We start from the raw sequence: 20,156 nt of genomic DNA, 5'->3' as shown, positions 1-20,156 counted from the left end.
CCCCACCGACAGAGGGAAAATTCTGCCTTAAAAATAACATCCATTCACACACTGACCAAGTGGGTTGTTTTGGGAATATTTTGTAATACTGTTTTAACTATGTAACTTTAATCTTGTTTGTTTAAGTTTTTTCCCTTCTTGTTAATAAATATTTTAATTTTAAAACCCTAAAAATGTTACTGGGATTCTATGCTTCTGGGATCAGGTGTTCTTTCCCTTGTTTCCAAGATACAAAAAAAATGTTATGATAAGTCAGACAAGTTTCCCACTAGTATTTGGCTTGCTCAGCAAATAACATTGGTTGTGGTCATAACAAATTTAGGGCCTCTTTGCGGGATTTAAAATTCCTTGATTGACTTGGAATTTGTGAATCTAAAGGATACATGTACGAGGAGAATACTGAGCTCAGGGGCTGGATTTTACCGTCGGCGAGCGGGGGCGGGGGCGGGGCCCACACGTCGCCTCATAAAATGATGCGCTGTGAAATTGGGCGGAACTCCCAATGTCACCGCGCCCCATTTAAATTTTCAGGAGGGCGGGGGTGCAGCAAAATCAGCTGCGCACCTGCCGACCTGTCAATGACCAATTGAGGCCGTTGACAGAGCAATTAAAGTAATTAGTGGACCTGCTCGTCCAACCTTAAGGTTGGTGGGCAGGCCAGGAGCCCCGGCAGGAACTAGAGAAAGCATGAAACCTCATCCACAGGTGGGATGAGATTTCATGTTGGGTTTTAAAAATTTTAATAAAGTTTTTTTTGGAAATTATGGATGTGTCCCAACTCATGTGACATTGTCACATGAGGGGACATATTAGGGAAATTTTATTTTTCTATTTTGAGCTTTTTCACATTTGGAGCCGATCTCCCTGAGGCTGCACTTAGTCTCAGGGAGATATGTTCGCTCTTTTGTGCGAATGCGTGAAAGAGCGCACTCTCGATTTTAAGAAACACCCCCCCCCGCCCGCACAGGGAGCACTTAGCGCCCGCCCATGTAAAATGGCACCATGCCTCTGATTAGGGGCGCCAAACAGAAGCGCGTCCGCACGCGCCCCCGTCCATCAACTTCCCTCCCAACGGGGGGAAAATTCAGCCCCAGGAACTTCATGTTAAGTGGTTGGGCTGCAAAATGGCTATGTAGTTGCTAAGACTTTTCTGGGAGTGGAAGATGTGACTTTGGAGCATTTGAAATCTCTGACTGAAATTCAGCTGAGAGGATTAGCAGATAAAGTGCCGGTGGAAATAAAAGCAGAATTTCGTATGGCTGATATGGTTAAAGCACTTACTCAGTGTTTAAAGTTGAAGGAAGGGTACCTGAAACTAGTGTGTCACAGCTAGAGGTAGTAAGACTTCAGTGGCAAATGAAGAAGCTTGAACTTGAATAAGAAATGGAACTGAAAAGATTTGAATTAGATGAAAAAGGAAGAGAAATGAATAACAACTTGGAAAAAGAGAAAGACAGATTAAAAGAAATAGAAATAAAAAAGCTGGTGTGGGAAAAAGAGGGCAAGAAAAGGAAAAGAAAAGATTGCAAGAGATAGAAATGCAAAAGCTTGAACTCCAGCTTCAGAGAGAGAAGTTAGCAATTGAGGAAAGAAAGAAGGAAAGAGATAGAGAGCTTCAGAGAGAGAAAGAAGGCAGACCAAATTGTTTAAAGTGCAGCTTAGAATAAAGGTGGAAAGGAGAGATAGTGATTCAGTTAGTGACTTTGATTCCTTTGAGGAATTTGATTTAACTAAAATCTTCAGTTAAGCTTAAATTTACAGAGGATGTAGTTGAAAGATACTTCACCTCATTTGAAAAGACAGCTATGAAGTTGAATTGGCCAAGAGATGCTTGGACCATAGTGTTACAGAGTGTTTTGTTAAGTACAGCAATTAATGTACATGTTACCTTGTCAGAGGAACAATCTGCAGACTACGAGGTAGTTAAAAGGACAATACTGAATGCTTAAGAGCTTATCCTTGAAGCTTATCAGTTGAAGTTTAGGACTATAAGAAAGAGAGCTAATCAAAGAGAGTTTGCTGGAGAAAAAGAAACTCTATATGATCAATGGTTTAGATCATTGAGATTAGAAAAGACTTTTGAAAATGTAAGAGAAATTATGGTTATGGAAGAATTTATAAATAGTATTCCAGTAATTACAAGACATATTTAGGTGAAAGGCAAAGTAAAAAGATCAGGGAAGCTGCTGTTTTAGCCGATACTTTGATATTTCACACAGACATTTGAGTGTGGGAAAAGGGTGATATGGAAATCAGCAAGAGAATTGGAGGTATAGAAAATCTGGCGATGGTACAAGTGTTAGTAACAAGAAGCCTGAATTAAAGTTATACTTTGACAGAGAGGATAAACAGAAGATGATACTGGTGGTGGTAGGGAAGGAGAAGGAAGCAAAAATTAAAGAATCTTAAATTGACCTTCCTCTGATTGAGTTGGTAATGAGGAAGGACTTAAGAATCTAATGCGATATTGTTACCTTCCCGAAAATTGCTGAAGTGATTTACAAGAGCTGTTGTAGTCAAACAAAGCAATTTGTAAAAATTGATTAGGAAGACAAAGCTGACTTTGCATGTTGTTGATGTGGGGATTCAGTTTCAATAAGGCAATGCCTATATAGATTAAATCTAGTGAAATAAGCTTATGTGGAAAGAAATTGAATTTATGCTTCAAGATGACATTACAGAGCCCAGTCACTGCAATTGGAGTTCACCCCTTGCAATGGTGCCAAAATCCGGATGGATCACAAAGACTATACTGCAAAGTGAGCACAGTAGCAAACGCTACTCCACGAATGGAGGATTGTATCAAGAGGGTGGGACAATCAGCGTTTATCACAAAAGTTATACATGTGGCTGGAAGATAGAATTTAACTGCAAGTACATTGTCAAGAGCTTAAATTCAAAAGGACTTGGATGTTGGGAGATTGAGATTGGACTGGAATGAACTTTATTCTTACAAAAGAATTGTATATATGTTCATGGTTGATGCATGTACACCGTTGTGTAATTTTTTTGTATATTTGGGTATAGTAAGCGATATGAAGTGGGTTTTTGAAATGTGTAGTTTGTTTTTTCTTTTTTTTGAGCGAGTTGTGAAGATGTGTGCGCCTGCCCATGATTAATTAAACTGGGTGAAGGTTAGTAAATACAGCTTGTCTGTGGGAACTGAGAGGTGAAAAATAAAGGCTTGAGATGCAAGCATTTGTGGAAAGAGGCTGTGGAAAAGTTGAAGGTATGAGTAAATAGGTTACTTTTTAAAATTTCCATTAGGTGATAGGTAGGGACTTGATTTTTCAGTTCTTAAATTTCAAAGAGGAGTTTAGAAGTGACAAGGGACTTTTACAACTTACAACAGTTTCATAAGTAAACAAGGGAAGGTTACTAAATTTTATTTGGCCTGAAAGTGGAAGTAATAGAAAAACAGGAAAGATTTTTGTATTTTGGAAAATTGAGTTCGAAGAGGTGCTTAAGTCAACGAAATCTAAGATGAAAGGGGAAAAGGATATTGATGTTGAGCTGAGTTGTGTGGCTGTGTGTAGGGAGATGTCCTGAGACCAGGTCTGTGCTAGGAGAAGGTGTGAAAGTCGTGAATTGAAGCAGCCATCAAGTTTCAAGCCAAAAAAGAATTTATTTTCAGAAAGCAATCTGTTTCTGAACCTTTGTTTTGGATTTCCTAAGCAGAGTGGAAGAAAGTGAGAAATCATGTGGTATAGTTTTTACTAAAGTGACAGCAGTTTTGCCTTGAGTAATATTACTGGATTTTTATGGTTAAAAATCTATAAGGGAACTGTTGTCAAATAGTTTACCTGTGTGTTCTGACCAAGTGTGTTTTTAGGGGATATTTTGTAAGATTGTTTTAACTGTGTGCCACAAGAGCATAATAATTCTTGTAATATTATTGTGATTTATTGTAAAAGTGGGTTAATAGTGGGGTTTGGATCGTTTCTATGCGTCTGATTTAATTATATCTTATAGCTAAGCAGACTTCAGGTTGAAGTTATCAAAAGAAGTAAGGTGTAGAAGTGTCTTTAATATGTTAATGAGTAAACATGATTGGGGTCTTAGCATGTAATGTGTAAAGGGAATTTGCATTTTTAGATGGAAAGGGAGATTTGGTTTTCAAAGGTATTAAGGAGAGATATTAATGTATATAATGTTATTGGAAATTATTTTTAAATTGGAATTGTAATCGGGTCTGTGTTTTTATCTGTGTTTATGTGTGTGTTTTAACTGGATTAAAACCAGCTAGTCTGGGTGCTTTGATGTATAGTAGTTTTGAGATGTTAATTAGATAAATGTAAGGAAGATAGAAGGTAAAGTGTAAATTTGCATTTGTTGAATAAAGCATTCAAGTGTGGAAGTAAAATCTTGCACCTAGCTGGGAGATGCCAAGCAATGTGTTAATATTCCTAATAAAATTAGTGGGATGAAAAAGGTTATTGTTAGATGATGTGACATTAAAAGCTAGGATACGATAGAAAATTTACATTCAAAGGGGAAGCTAGGTATAAACAGAAAGGAGTTTGTGTGTGTCAGTCAGAGGCACTTAAGATCTAACCAGCCTGTAAGCCTACAACAATGTCTGCAAAGGAAACAAATTGAAAGGAACCTCATTTCGAATTTGTAAAGTCAAAATTGCTTTGACTGGTATCTGGTTAAAGTCTATGGGCAGAATTTTTCACTCGGGTGCGGGGGTGGGCCGGACACGCCGATGTATAAAATGACGCACAATGATGTTGGGCGCTGTCTCGCAATATTTCATTCAGCAGGTGTGTGCCGTAGTCGGCTGCTCGCCTGCCGATATTTAAATTGCCAATTAAGACCATTAAGGAAGTAATCCATGAGTGGGATGAGGTTTCCTAAAGCTTTTATTAATTAAATAAAAAACATTTCGGAAATATAAAAACATGTCCCATCTCATGTGACACAGTCACATGAGGCAACATGTTTAAATAAATTTTTAATCCATTTATTTAATAATTTCAATAATGAATCAATCTCCCTGAGGCAGCTCTGTGGCTCAGGGAGATTGAAGCACTCTTTCACACACATATGCGAAAGAGCGCTGGCCCCAACTCTCTCCTTCCCCTGCCCACACAGGTAGTGCTGAGCACTACGGCTTGCGCCTTACACTGGGTGGACCTTAATTGGCCAGCCCGCGTAAAATGGTAGCGCGGAGCCGATCACTGGTAGTGATCAGCTCTGTGACCGCCCCGCCTGCTCCCGCTGAGCCCTCCCATCAATTGAAAAATTCAGGCCTTTGGGTTATTGTTGCCTTTGTGAAGATTTACCTAGGAGTGATTAATTTGGGGATTTGTTTAAAAGTTATTATGGTAATAATTTATAGACATATGTATGTGTTTAATTTATTGTTAAATTAATAAATGTTTAATTTAGTTTTATATAAAAAACCTTTTGAGGCTTGGTGGTCTTATTCCTGAATTCAGAGCTGCATCTCAAACATACCAATTGAGAATATAGGTTATGACAGTTGTTTAAGTTTCCCTCTGGGATTTAAACAACTCAGCCTTCACCAACTGCTGTGTCATAACAAAAGGGATCTCAGTCTGTTTACAAATAGCTGGACAAGCAAGTTAAGGAATGCGTTTATTTTTCTCAAGGGTTATTGACAACATAGTGGTAACATGAAAAGATTATGAGAAAGGTAAAGTTCCAATGGAATTTACACATTAAAAGGGAGAAACATGTATAAAGGAGGAAGGCATTGGAAGATCTAACAGAAGCATAAGAAGTCTCCAGTGTATTAAGACTGCTGTCTACAGAAACCGAAGCTGGAAAAAGCCACTTTGAATTCCACTGTCCAGGGTATTGTGTTTAACTTGCTGGATCTGTTTAAAATCAGTTTTTTTCCGTTGCCTTAATGGGGGTATAACTGGGAGCTAGATTAATTAGGGGTTTTAGGAGTTATTGTCATAGTAGTTTGTAGTGCTTGGAGTTATTTCTGTTGTTAATAAATGTTTAATTTAGCTTTTTAAGAAATCTCTGAAGTCTTGGTGGACTGATTACATCTGAATTCAAGGCACGCATCTTGAAATAAATACAAATTGTAAAACCATTGTGATAGTATGATCAAGTTTCCCTCATGGATTTGATTTGCCTGGCACACATCACCTGCCACATCATAATAAATTGGGGCTGTTTGCAGGATATTTGAAATTCCTTGATTCGTTTGGAGTTGGTGAATCTTAAGGTTACGAGTACAAGAAGCACTTTGAATTCAGCAGCTGGTGTGAGGGATTTTAAAGTGGTGAGACTGCAAAAATGGCTAAAACCTTTTTGGAAGTAGAAGAAATAACTCTGATTGGGTTACAAAATGTATCAAAGGGTAAGTTAACAGAGTTGGCAGATAAGTTACAGTTGAGGTTATCTGTGAGGGCAAAGAAAGCAAACATAGTTGATGTGATAGCACAGCACTTAAAACTGGAAGTGATACTTGCCACTAGTGAGTCACAGCTGGAGGTAGTGAGACTTCAGTTAGAAATGAAGAGGCTTGAATTTCGACAAGTAAAGGAACTGTAAAAACTTGAATTGGAGGAAAAAGAAAAAGAACGAAAGGGCAGAAAGGGAAAAAGAGAGATTATTTCAAAAAGAAATGGAAATGAGAAAACTTGATCTCCAGAGGGAAAAGTTAGCAATTGAAGAGAGGGAGAAGGAAAAAGAAATAGAGTACTAACTTAAAAAGCTGGACTTTAAAAAACAGATCTCAGATGCTCAGGAAAGTTCTGATGATGAAAAAACCTTTAATCTAAAACTCAGCGGGGAGATGTTTAAATTTGTGCAAGATCTTCTGATGTTTGAAGAAAGAGATGTGGAGGCATTCTTTATTTCATTTGAGAAGATAGCTAAACAGATGAAATGGCCACAAGAGAACTAGACATTACTGTTACAACCTAGGCTAGTGGGTAGAGCACATAAGGTTTATGTGTCACTGTCTGAAGAAGTGTCAGGGAATTATGATGTGGTAAAAAAAAGCTATTTTGAGTGGATATGAGTTGGTTCCTGAGGCATACAGGCAGAAATTTAGGAATATAAAAAAACAGCCTGGGCAAACTTATATCGAGTTTGAGAGAGTAAAACAAAGTGATCTGACCGGTGGATATGGGCATTAAAGATAGAGACTACATATGCAGCTCTTAGAGAAGTAATTATTTTGGAATAATTTAAAAATTCAATTTCTTCAGTAGTGAGAACTCATATGGAGGAACAGAGGGTTAAAACGCTAAGACAAGCAGCACAGAAACCTGATGTTTGTGGGCAGGATTTTGCTCTTTGCGGGGGTGCTCAATGGGGGTGGTGGGGAAACTGACTGCTGCCCACAGTTGGCACCGTACTGCGATTTTCCGCGGGCAGGCCAATTAAGGCATGCCCAACATGGAACACGAGCAGCAGTGGTCAGTGCTGCCTGTGCAGGTGGGAGAAGGAGGGCGAGCGGGCCTAGTGCAAACTTCGCACATGTGCGCAAAAGAGCACTTCAATCTCCCTGAAGCATGGATCTGCCTCAGGGAGATGAAGCACTCTTTGAAAAAACTTAATGTACAAAATAAAAATGTCATAAAATTTGTCCCCTCATGTGACACTGTAACATGAGCAGGGACATGTTCTTAATTCAAGTGTGAAACTGGTATTTAGTTTTTATTTGCTTTCGGAAACCTCATCCTGCCCATGGATGAGGTTTCCTAAAAAGTGCAAAGTCTGCTTGGCGTTTTCGCCTGCCTGCCAACCATTAGGTTGGATGGGGAGGGCAAATTTGACATTAATTACCTTTTTAATGGCCTTAAAAGACCTTTTAATTGTCGGCGGGCACACTGCCGACTCCAGCGTGCACCTACCAAACAAAATAGCGTGGGACTACGTGATGATATTGGGATGCTTGCCCGACGTCATCGTGCATCATTTTACGCTCTACTGGGTTGGGCACGCGTCCGCCCGCCGAGCTCGATATTCTGCCCTATGAGTTAGTTCACAGATCGAAACCTTTATTTCATCACCCTTTGAAATCAGAGAAGGATAGAAAGTGGGAAGGTGAAAGGAAGATAAGTATTCAGGGAAGAGAAGGAGTAGGTAGAAATTCCCAGGAAGTTTTTTCTCAGACTTAAAAGGTGCTGAGGGTAGAAGTGACACTTGCAAATTGAGGTGTTTTCATTGTAATAAAGTTGGGCACACAAAGTCAATGTGTTGGAAATTACAGGGAAAATCTGTTGGAATTATGGGCTGCAGAAAAGTTCTGGAAGTAAGAGTACTGTGGGTTCTGAGGTTATTGCATAAGATAAACCAATGGTTTGTGTAAAGTAAAACAGGAAGAATCAGGGGTAGGTAAAGAAGTGAGTTCACAATTTACCCAAGAGAAACCTGAGGAACAGGTTGCAGAAATATTTAAAGACTTTGGGCAGAATTTTGCCCTAGGTTGGTGGGCATCCCCACCAGCTCGGCAGTGGGCGGGCAGCCAACCCCCGCTGCCGAAACAGGGCCCGCTGCCATTTTGAGTGGGCTGGCCAATTAAGGCCCGCCCAGCGGGCTGCCTGACAGGAAGTGCTTTGCGCTTCCTGTGCGGGGGAGGGGGAGGGATTCCCCAACTGATGCACGCGAAAGAGTGTACATCTCCCTGAGATTAAGTGCTGGCTCAGGGAGATTACTGACAGTCTAAAAAACTTTAAAAATAGAAAAATAAAAAAATTATTAATATGTCCCCCTCATGTGACAATGTCATATGAGATGGGACATGTTAATAAGAAGCACAGAAACTTTATTAAAGTTTTTAAAAACAGACATGAAACCTCATCCCGCCAATGGATGAGGTTTCATGTTTTTTCAGAAGCCCGCTGGGGCTCCTGGCCTGCCTGCCAGCCTAAAGGTTGAACAGGCAGGGTCTTTAATTATCTTAATTATCCTGTCAATGGCCTCAATTGGCCATTGACAAGTTGGCAGGCGGATAGCTGATTTCACTGTCTGCCTGCCTTCCTAAAGATTTGAATGGATTGGGATGACATCAGGGGTTCCTCCCGACATCATCCCATGTCATTTTCCCGTTGGCGAGCGGGCCCTGCCCCCAAATCGCCGACAGGAAAATTCAGGCCTTTGCATGTGAAAGGGAAGTCTTGCCATGTGTACAGGGTGGAGTAGGTAAAAATTTTAAGAGACACAGGGATTAGTCAACCCTTAATGTTGTAAGATAATGATACTTATTGTTCAGAGGGAGCATTGCAGGAACAGGTGATAATAAGTGGGATTCATGGGGATGCTAAACCTATTATATTGTGGAAGGTAAATTTGAAGAGTAAGTTGAAAACAGGTGAGGTAATTGGTGTAGACGTGGAAAACATGCCCATTGCAGGGGTTCAATTTATTTTAGGTAATGATACAGCTGGGTCAAAGATATGGGTGATGCCTATGGTAGTTGAGCAGCCTGTAGAGGTGTTTTCAACAGAAGTGTTGCAGAAAGAGAATCTTTTTTTCATTTGTTCATGGGAAGTGGATGTCGTTGCTAGGCCAGCATTTATTACCCACCCCTAGTTGCCCTAGTTCAGGTGGCATTTAAGAGTCAACCACATTGCTGTGGATCTGGAGTCACATGTAGACCTGCAGGTAAGGACAGCAGATGTCCTTCCCTAAAGGACATTAGTGAAAACCAGATCGGTTTTTACAACAATTGACAATGGTTTCATGGTCATCATTAGGCTTCTATTCCAGATTTTTTTTATTGAATTCAAATTCTACAAGTTGAGGGTCACCGTGATCTTCAGCGCCAGTGGCATGGGTTGTTCACCCACACGGTCGGAGCTGATCTCAGGCCCGACACCCTGACAGATGGGAGTCACTATCTCACTTGAGAGACGGAGTCTCCATCGGCATTGTACCTCAGACATATTGAGGTGGCTGCATCGCCGCCTGTAAACCCTGGCAGCAGGACATTGGTATCTTCTGTGGCCCCTTCCGCCTTGGGCTTCCTATTGGCCCTGCACCCCTTGTGCCTGCACCTCTCCTCTCACAGATCACTCCCTTGAAGCTGAACAGGGACACCTGGCCTCCTCCCCCTTCTAGCCCTCTCTTCCTCCTCAGAGGAGGTGCCTCCAGCTGAGACCACAATCCTCAATACCAGGGTAAGGGAAGGCTGTCTGATACCTGGAAGGCCCCACGCAGCTGAATCCTCCGGGTGCTTGGCAAACAACAGTTGAGTCCTGAACTGAAGCCTCTAAAATATCTGAATGCAGCTCTGAAGCAAAATTAAGCTGTCCTGTTCACAGAAGCAGCCAGCAGCAAGTGGTATCCTAAACTCTTCACCAATTGCTTTTAACAAGGCCACTGACCCCTCTTTATCCCACCCGTGGATGATGTTTTGCAAATTGTGGCGTGCCCGCCTGCCCGTTTTTCCCATGCGACAGCCTAAAAATCGCTATGTAAAGGCTGAGATAGTTGGTGTCTCCAGGGCCTTAACTGGCCACTTAATTAATGGAGGGTGTCTCCATTGTGCGCCCCCACCCCCCAGTGAAGTATCGCAAGAGTTGGCATGCATGGCGACGTCAACGCGCTTTATTTAATGCTTGAGTGGGTCGGGCGCATGCCAGCCCACCTAGCTAAAAATTCTGCCCCATGTCACAGCTGTTTAAGGAAGTAATGAACAGTTTGGGGATAAAATAGTTTAAGTTAATAGCTTAGCATCCTGAATCACAAGGGGCTTTGGAAAGATGGCATCAAACTATAAAAACTATGATGAGGGTGTATAGTCAGGACTGCCCACAGGATCAGAATAGAGGAATTATATTCTTGTTATTTGCTATTAGGGATGCTCCTAATGCCTCAACTGCATTTAGTCCTTTTGAATTAGCCTATGGTCATGAGGCAAGGGGACCACTGAAATTGATTCATGAGAAATTGCTGGTCAAAATTCAGAAACTACTCTCCTGGATTATGTAATAAATTTCAGAGAAAGATTGAACAGAGCATGTGAGTTAGCTAGGGAACATTTAAAGGTATGATGAAAGTGAAGGCAGATAGGAGAGCTACAACTCATAGTTTAGTTGCTGGGGAAAACGTGTTAGTTTTGTTACCAGTATTGGGTGACTCATTAAAGGCAAGGTTTAGTGGGCCTTACAGGATTGAAAAGAAACTGAGTGAAGTAAATTATTTAATAAACACTCTAGATAGAGGGAAGAAGCTGACGATGTGTCATATAAACATGCTTCAAAAGTACCTTGATAGGGAAGAGAACCAAATGGAGGTATTAGTGGTGGTAGATGAGGAAAAAAAGGGAGAAATTAAGGATTTTGAAATTGATTTTCCTCTAATTAAATTGAACAATGAGGGGGTACTTGAAAATTTAACCATAATATTGAGTTACTTCCAGACAAGTATCAAAGTGATTTGGAGAAGCTATTGCAGTCTCACTAGACTATTTGCGGGAATAAGTTGGGAGGACAAATTTAGTTACACATTATTTGAGTGTAGAAGTTTCATCTTTGATAAGGCAACATCCTTATAGATTAAATCCAGCAAAGTTACCACAAGTACAGAAAGAAATGGAATTTATGCTTCAAAATGAGTCTAGTCATTGAGTCTAGTTTCAGTAACTAGAGTTCACCTATTGTGATGGTACCGAAACCGGATGGAATATAAGGACTGTGTGTGGACTATCAAAAGGTGAATGCAATGACGAGCGGATTCATATCCTGTACCATGGTTGGAAGATTGCTTTGAGAAAGTGGGACAATCAAAGTTTATCACAAAGATTGGCTTGCTGAGAAGATATTGGCAAGTACCGTTCTCGGAGAGAGCAAAGGAGATATCGGCTTTTTTGACATCAGATGAACTATATCAGTTTAAAGCCATACTATTTGGTATGAAAAATGCACCAGCAACAATTCAAAGACTGACAAAGTAATTGCAAGACTGAGCAATTGTGCTGTTTATACTGAAGACTTGATAGTTTTCAGTCAAACATGGGAGGAGCATTTACAACATCTGGAAGAATTATTTGGTCAACTACAAGAAGCTAATTTGGAGGTTAACTTGGTTAATAGTGAATTTGCAAAACGCGTAAGTTACGTATCTAGGCCATACCGTTGAACAGGACTAAGTGGCTCCGAGAGATGTGAAAGTCAAAGCTATTGTGGATTTCCCTGTGCCTACAATAAAACGAGAAGTTTTGACATTTCTAGGCATGAGTATATTAAATTTTAGCCGTGTGGTTGCTCCATTGACTGAACTATTAAAAAAGAACAAGAAGTTTCAATGGAAACAGGAGTGTCAGAAGGCATTTGACAGTTTGAAAACTATTGACTATGGCACCAGTTTTTGTAGCAACTCCTGGATTTCCATGTTCAACTGCTGCAAAACCTGGATGTATGTACACCCCACTGCCCTGTGTAGTGGTTGATGCAGAAATCATTAACATATTTGGGGGAGACTTGATGCATGCACAAATAGGAAGAGAATAGAGAGATAAGGAGGCAGGACAGGAAGAGATTATTAGAGTGAGAGGAAGATCATGTACAGTATAAACAATGGTATGGACCAGTTTGACCAAATGGCGTGTTACTGTGTGGTAGATGCTATATAATTTTATGATCTCAATGACACATTAATGAAGGGAAGCAAGTATGTTTAATTCATCCAATCAATTTGGAGTGATCAAAGTTAGGTTAAAAGTAACATTACCACCAAAGAAACCAGGCTCCTAATAAATATGTTGTAACAATACATATGATGCTTTCTAACTATGTAGCTAAATTTCTGAATTTTCTGTTTTTTATTTATTTTTAGGTTGCACTTAATTGGCATGTTGATGTAGCTACCTTTTTAATAGAAAGAGGAGCTCGAGTAAACCAGGCTGACAGTTATGGTCGAACTCCACTTCATGTTGCTGCATCGTTGAACTACATTGATATGATTGAGCTGTTGTTAGAAAATAATGGTAAAGATGCAAATTATAGATACAAAATTCACATTTCATACCTTACTAGTTTTTAGCAAATTAGAGCTATACTTCAGGCTTAAACTGTTCTTAAGTTGGGATGGTGCTTTGTGATGATTCAGTGTGCCTTATTGTGTTTTTGATTTGGACACCAACTGGGACATGGTAACACAATTGGAATACCTTCCAAAAACTCCAGGGGGTCATTGATTGCACCCATGTTGCCATCTGGGCCAATGTGCAAAAGAGGGTCTAATTTTAGTGTCCAACTGATGTGTGACCGTCAGAACAGAATGATGTATGTGATGCCTGTGTTTCCTGGAGCTTTCGGAGTACTGTCATTGTAAGGTAATTAAATGCGCCAACTTTATTTGAAGCATTGGGAAGATTAGAGGCATGGTTCCTGGGAGACAGACCAAGGGCGAAATATTACCACCTTAGTCTCTGGAGCTATGGTGGGACCATTTTCAGGTGTGAACCCAATCTCCTGATTCGTGAGCCTTTCATTGTTCCTTACCAGAGCAAACCAATTAAGAGCCCATCTTAGGGTTCCTGGATCAATTTGAGAGGGTGGGTCGGATGACACAGTCATTGTGTCAGAGGAAGGATTTCATTTTAAAAGGACCATAGCATGTTTCTGAAAAGCTCAGCGCTTAATTTTAGTCAGGTTGCAGGACCCACAGGAATGGAGAGGAGACCTGGGAAGGATGTCCCTGGGTCTCTCATTCTTATTTGGGGGTTTAGCTGAGGGCCTGAAATGATCTGATATTTCTTAAGGACAGGAGGAAGAGGACTGCCTTTACAACCATACAGGCATGGATGGAAGTGGCCAAGAAAGTTTACAGCCAAAGTATGTTCCTTCCAACCTAGTGCACCAAGAGGATGCAATACCTCAGGAAGACATGACAGGTGAATGGTGTAACTTTCAGGTGCGAGTCCCCACATTCTGAGAATGGTCAGCATTCTCCAGCACAGCCAGCCTCAGGTCAGCACACCTTGTAGTTCCACTTACTTCTCTGTCTGCAGGCATCTTGGGCAGGATTTTCCTTGTGGGCTTCTGAACCCCACCATCATCCTTAAATATGGGTCAGAAGATCACACTGTGTGGTAAATGTTGTGATTTTCCCAGAGTGCCTAATTAATGGCAAGAGGGCAAGCTTGCCATCTAGTTAAGGATGATGGGCAGGCTCTTGAAGCTGGAGGGCCAATTAGAGGCCTTCCAGCTTGAAAGCAGCAGAGGGATGCAATGGAAGGCGAGGAAGATGGTAGTTCAAAATGGCGATGCCCTCTCTTCTAACTTTAATTTAAATTTTAAGAAGGGCTTTTGCAGCCTGGCCACCACTGGTGGTCTAATCTCCTTCCAGCCACATCTCAATGTCCATCCCATCTGCCATCTGGAGTCAAATGGCTGAGGAAGGCAACTGGTGTTCCTGCTGGTGTTGTTCCTTCTGCTGCTGGAGCAGCTGGTGTTAGTGAGCCCCCTGCCTTTGAAGAGGCGGATGGTGGAACTGCATAAGATGTTCCCTTGCCTCTCTGAGGTCTGGCATCAGGGAATTGCAGCTGAAGGTGGGTGAAGTACTGGACAGGTGCTGACCCACCTTGAAGATCATTGGACTTTAGATTGGTCTCATCCTCTCAGTCCACTAGAATGAATTTTCACATTCCAGGGTAGACAACTCCCTAAGCCACTGAGAGTAGGAGACCCCACGGCTCCGCAATCTTGTTTGATCTGCCAGTCGAAGTGGATCACAAGGGTGGGGCTGCATGCTAACACTTACTTGGAGCCACAGGTGAGAGTTGGGTGAAGGTGAGGAGCATTACAGGTTTGAGCCACTCCAAAGAGTGCAGTGAGCCTGCCTGTGAAAGGTGTTACCCTAACTCTTACATCCCATAGTTAGCAGTCTGCTGCTAGCTGAGCTACCACCTGTCTCAGCCCATGCCTCTTGGCGTTCTCTTGATGCTCCTAGTTGATAGTCTAATAATCTCAGGCCAAAAATCATCCTTTTCTGTACCTTCTCCAGAGTCACAACATTGTTCCTGAGTTGGGAAGCAGAGCCCAAAAATGGACGCAGAACTCCAAATGAGACCTTATCATAGCCTAATACATTCCCCACCACTTATAATGGGCATGTTCATGCAATTGTGACTTTCCTGCTATTTGCAGTGGCTGTTGTTATCTGACAGCCAAGATTCCGGAAGTAGCAGGTAACATGCACAGGGACTTCACGTCCTGTGCAAGCTTTATGGATTTAAAATTTACTGTTTGAATTCATCCGCTATGCACATTTGATAGTGCAGACCTGATCTGCTTCTGATCTGTTCACGGAAACAGAATGATACAGTACAGAAGGAGACTATTCAGTCCATTCATCCTGTGCCAGCTCTTTGAAAAAGCCCCACTTGCCTGCTTTTCCCCATAGTCCTTTAAATTCTTCCTCTTCAAATAAATGTCCAATTCCCTTTTTACTAATTTATTAATGAATCTTCCACCAACCTTTCAGGCAGTAGATTGTAGATCATTGCAACTTGCTGCTTAAAAAATATTTCTCCTCATGTTGCATCTGGTTCTTTTGCCAATTACCTTAAATCTGTGTCCTTTGGTTACCAGTCCTTGTGTCACTTAAAATAGTTTCTCCATATTTAATCTATCAAAAGCCTTCATGATTTTGAAAACTTCTATTAAATCTTCACTTAACCTTCTCTGCTCTTAAGAGAACAACCCCAGCTTCCCTAGTCTTGCTGCATAACTCTTGTCCCAGCAAGTATGGCATCTTAAAAGAGTGTTCGAAGACACCAGCAAGCAGGGAGTCTTCAGAGTGTGTTCAAAGGCACCAACGAGTAGGGAGTTTTCAGGTAACCTTCAAAGGCACCAGAGTAGAGAGTCTTCAGGATGTGTTCAAAGGCACCAGCAAGTAAGGAGCTTTCATAGGGTGTTCAAAAGCACCAGCAAAAAAGGGGGTCTTCAAAGGGTGTTCAAAGTGTGTTCAAAAGCACCAGTGTGTAAGGAGTGTTCAGATGGTGTTCAAAGACACCAGTGAGCAGGGAATGTTCAGAAAGTGTGCAAAGGCACCAGTGAGTCAAGAGTCTTCAAAGAACCTTCAAAGACACCAGTAAGTAGGAGGGCTGCAGCAACATTGAGAGAGTGCTGGTGGTCCTTTAAATATGGTGTCAGCACCTCCAACAACCTGATGCTGTGTTCACCACCTCAGTGCCTACCTAAAAATAAAGCTTAAAATCGCTGTCATTTGCCAAATTAATCACATCAAATACGCGCTTAAAGTGCCAAGATGTCCTCTCACAACGCTGTCCCTTGGAAAATACTGATATGACATAAAGGCATTGGACATTAATTCTGATGTCTTCTGTTGCAATATTCCATCACCCCACTGCCTCCGACCCTATCCTCAAAGGGCCTGGAAATTCCTGGTCAAATTTCAAGCTGGCCCCTATAGGTATGTAAAGGTTTAGCATAACTTCCTTGCTTTTGTATTATATGTCTGTTTATAAAGCCAAGGATCCTGTATGCATTTTTAACAGTCTTCTCAACTTGACTTGGCATGGTCAAATATTCGTGCACAGACATCCAGGTTTCTCTGATCCTGCACCCTGTTTAAAATTGTACCATTTAGTATATATCACCTCTCCTCATTCTTCTGACCAAAATGAATCACTTTACACTTCTCTGCATAAAATTTCATCTGCCATGTGCCTGAAAGCACCTCTTGGCTTGGTCCTGGCAGAAGTGAAGGAATGTGAAGATCATGGAAGATCATGGAAAGTATAGGGGAACTCTTGGGTGAAAATAAAAACAGATTTTCGGGCTTAAAGAATGAGTGTTTATGAAATATAGTGTTAAGTTACTGGTACTTGCTTTATTTAATTCTTGTACAATAAGTTTTTGTTTGAAATGTGAAACCTTGTGGTGTAATTCTTTCAGTTAATCATGGGGGGTTTGATTTTCTGTTTTAAAAGTTAATGGTCTCCCTTGAGATCATAACATGAGAAAGACATGCAGGACTTGTGCTAACACCCTGATGCCAGGGAGCTGGTGTGGGCAGGATAAGGATAACCCTTTATAAACAAAATGGCTATCATGGATCAAATAAGTAAAGAGTGTCTCTGGAAGAATAGGTCAGAGCTGGCAAGGTAAGGATGGCCCAGTGTAAATGAAAGGGCTGTTTTGAGTCACAATTCCCCACTCCTGAAAAATGTAATCAAGCTGGAGCTTAACCTGTGGAGTGTTGCTGAGTCAGATTATGGCAAGACCCCAAATTTATATATTTTCTGGAGGTGTCATAATTTTAATGCATATTTTGGCTCATGGCTTCTAGCACTCTGATTGCTAGCTGGTTGCATTAGACAGAGAGCAGAGTAGTCATTAAGTCTTCATGTCCAGTAATACAAAGAGTTGGTGTCTGCCACTGATAATTTATTTTAAAAGATCTTACAAATTAGAGAGTCTGTTGCATCTTGTTATGAGTACTGAAATATGTGAGTTTGAATGATTTTTTTTACTGTTGACTTAAAAATTAGTAATTGGGACAACATCATCTCTGTTCAGGGTTACTTGACTGATGTGGGATTCTTGTATTAAGATCACTTTGGAAAAACAAATCTTTTTCACATGTTCTTACTTGATAACTTTATTTATTTCTAGCGAATATTGAGGCACGAACTACCGAAGAATGGCAGACCCCATTCCATTATGCAGCTAAGTATGATGCAACAAATTCTATTCAGTGCTTACACAACAAGGGTGCAAAAATTCATGTTCTGGATTACAAACAAAGAACTCCATTGTATCTTGCAGCATTTTATGGTAATTGTCAAGATGAGTAAAACTGAATAACTAGTCAACCAAGATTCTCCTACTTGGAAGGATAAGATGTATATTTGTTCTCATAGTTAAGTAAGGTACTTTAGAGGAAAAAATGAAGGATGAGTCAAGCAAACCTTATAGCAACAACTTAGAGCTAAATTGAAATAGAATTGAAAATGCTGGAAATACTCAGAATGTTTGACAGCACCTGTGGAGAGAGAAACAGAGTTTATAGGTTGGATTTAATGCTCCCCTGCTGGCGGTTGGGTGGCACATTAAATCTAGTGAGCGGACTGTCCACCCCCTACCCACCCATCCCTGCCCCCTCCGCAATTATACCAGCAGCGGGGTGGTGTTGGGCAGCCTGTCTGCCATTTGGCCAATCGAGGCCCTTGAGTGGGTAATTAATGCCCTCTTAAGGGCCTCATCCTGCCACTGCTGACATTTAACCAGTGGTGAGAGAGGTCCACACCAAGCGGTCAAATTTCCCTGCATGGTCTGGTGGTCCCTCCTTAACTGGCCCCTTGGGCCCATCAATGGGCCACTCCTATGGTGGAGGTAGCCCTCAACCCAGCCCCATCTCGACCCCCAAATACTTACAAAGTTTTGATCCATCACAACTTGCTTCCTCATCACCCACATGCAGTACTGGCAGCTGCCAGTGCTCCCACTGCCACTACCAGTACATGGAGAGCTAACTCTCTGAGGCAGAAATCCCACCTCTGGTCTATTAACGGCCAATTGTACAGGCTCATCCCTGAAGTTTTAGCTGCAGGGGTGGCCACAGGGATTACGCAGCCCCATATAATTCAGCTCAATATTTCAGGCTGATGACCTTTTATCAAAACCGGGAAAAGTTGGCAACCTAACAGATTTTATTAAGTACAGATGTAAGGAAAGGGGGGAGGAGAGGAAAGAACAAAAGGGAATATCTGTGATAGGATGGAAGGCAGGAGAGATTAAATGAAAAAAGGTACGATGTTGCAGTGTAAAGATGCATGGCACTGGGACAAGTAACAGGACAAAAGATGTGTCTAGCGGATGTGTAAATGGCAACAGTAGAATTACCAACAGCTGCTTTGTGAAAAATAGCAGTGGTTACAATCTGAAATTATTGAACTCAATGTTGAGTCCAGAAGGCTATAAAATGCCTAATTGAAAGATGAGTTCAACTGGAGCAGAGATGGCATGCTTAGCCATTTTGAGAATTGTCCATTGCTTATGTTTGGAATGGGACATAAATGTACTTTCAGACAGCTAAAATAGGATAGAGAAAAGGTGTTTGAGATATTAGAAATAAATTTAATGTTGCAGTGAAGTAAATTGAAAGGAAAATTAATATTTGAAGTACAGCAACAAAAGTTAAAAATATTATCAATTTGTTGTCAGCTGGCCCTCAATCGAGGATGATGCTTACTCAGGGTCACGAGTTTCTGCGATGGGTCTCCTTGTGACTGAGCAGGTTGGTTCTCGACCCACAGATCATTGGGAACTTTAGATAGGACATCCCCATGAGATTCTGGGATCTGGAGTGCACGATTTGCTTCCTTTTCTTTTCTTCTCCACCACTGCTCTGCCTCATCGTTAAGGTCTTGGAACTTGAAGCATGATGCAGCCTGATTAACAAATAGTCATTATTTTGAGCAATTGGTAGCAAGCTCCTCCCAGTCATTTAAGTCAATGTTGTCGCTTTTCAAGGGACAGGAGAGCATCAGAGTGTCTTTGAAGCATTATTTTGCCCTCTCCTGAAACATAGGCCATTTGAGAGTTGAGAGAAGTGTTTTTTTGCCATCTGGACACAGTGGCCAGTTCATCGAAATTGATTCTGCAGGAGTTTTGCCTGAATGCTTGTGGACCTGGCATTGTTCGATGGCCCTCCCATTGAATCCGAATGATTTGGCAGGGGCATACCTGATCGAATTTCTTTAGTGCTCTTATGCATTCCTGAAACATGGCCCAGGTCTCGCTGTAGTTACAGGAGTGTGGTGACGAGAACTGCTGTGTACATTAATACTTTTGTTGACTTGTCGAGGTTTTTGTTGTCAAACGCTTGATGCCATAGTTTGAGATGGCTGAATTGGTGCAGCTGATCTGGAGTTGGATCTCTTCATCAATGAATCACCTTTTGAGAGCAGTGGCTGCCAAGCTATGGGATGTGCTCACCATATTCCAGAGTCTCTGCTTCAACATGTATGGGAGGTGGTGCATCTTGGCTGATTGGTTGTGGGATATTTGTTCTGGCAGCATTCAAAGACAGGCCGAATTTCTTCTATGCAGAATTGAAGAGATAGAGAGTGGCTTGCAAATCTGCTGCAGAGTGAATTGACACTGCAGTCATCTGCAAACTGTTGATCATGGGCAGAATTTTCCACTCTCACCTGTGGCGGGAATCATGGCAGGCAGGGGCACTAA

The 20,156-nt window shown here is 41.4% G+C and overlaps 1 protein-coding gene across 1 annotated transcript; it reads left to right on the top strand.

The window, feature by feature from the left end:
* Positions 1-1,383: 1,383 nt before the first annotated feature.
* Positions 1,384-17,764, top strand: LOC121278783 (serine/threonine-protein phosphatase 6 regulatory ankyrin repeat subunit C). The gene is made up of 4 exons (XM_041189233.1): positions 1,384-1,501; positions 1,744-1,919; positions 12,775-12,925; positions 17,583-17,764. The coding sequence occupies exons 1-4, from the start codon at positions 1,384-1,386 to the stop codon at positions 17,762-17,764; spliced, it is 627 nt and encodes a 208-aa protein (XP_041045167.1).
* Positions 17,765-20,156: the final 2,392 nt, after the last annotated feature.

Source organism: Carcharodon carcharias, chromosome 6 (assembly GCF_017639515.1).
Source record: "Carcharodon carcharias isolate sCarCar2 chromosome 6, sCarCar2.pri, whole genome shotgun sequence".
NCBI classification, from domain to species: Eukaryota; Metazoa; Chordata; class Chondrichthyes; order Lamniformes; family Lamnidae; genus Carcharodon; species Carcharodon carcharias.
The sequence above is the reverse complement of the archived record's forward strand: the minus strand, read 5'-3'. Positions and strand labels throughout refer to the sequence as shown.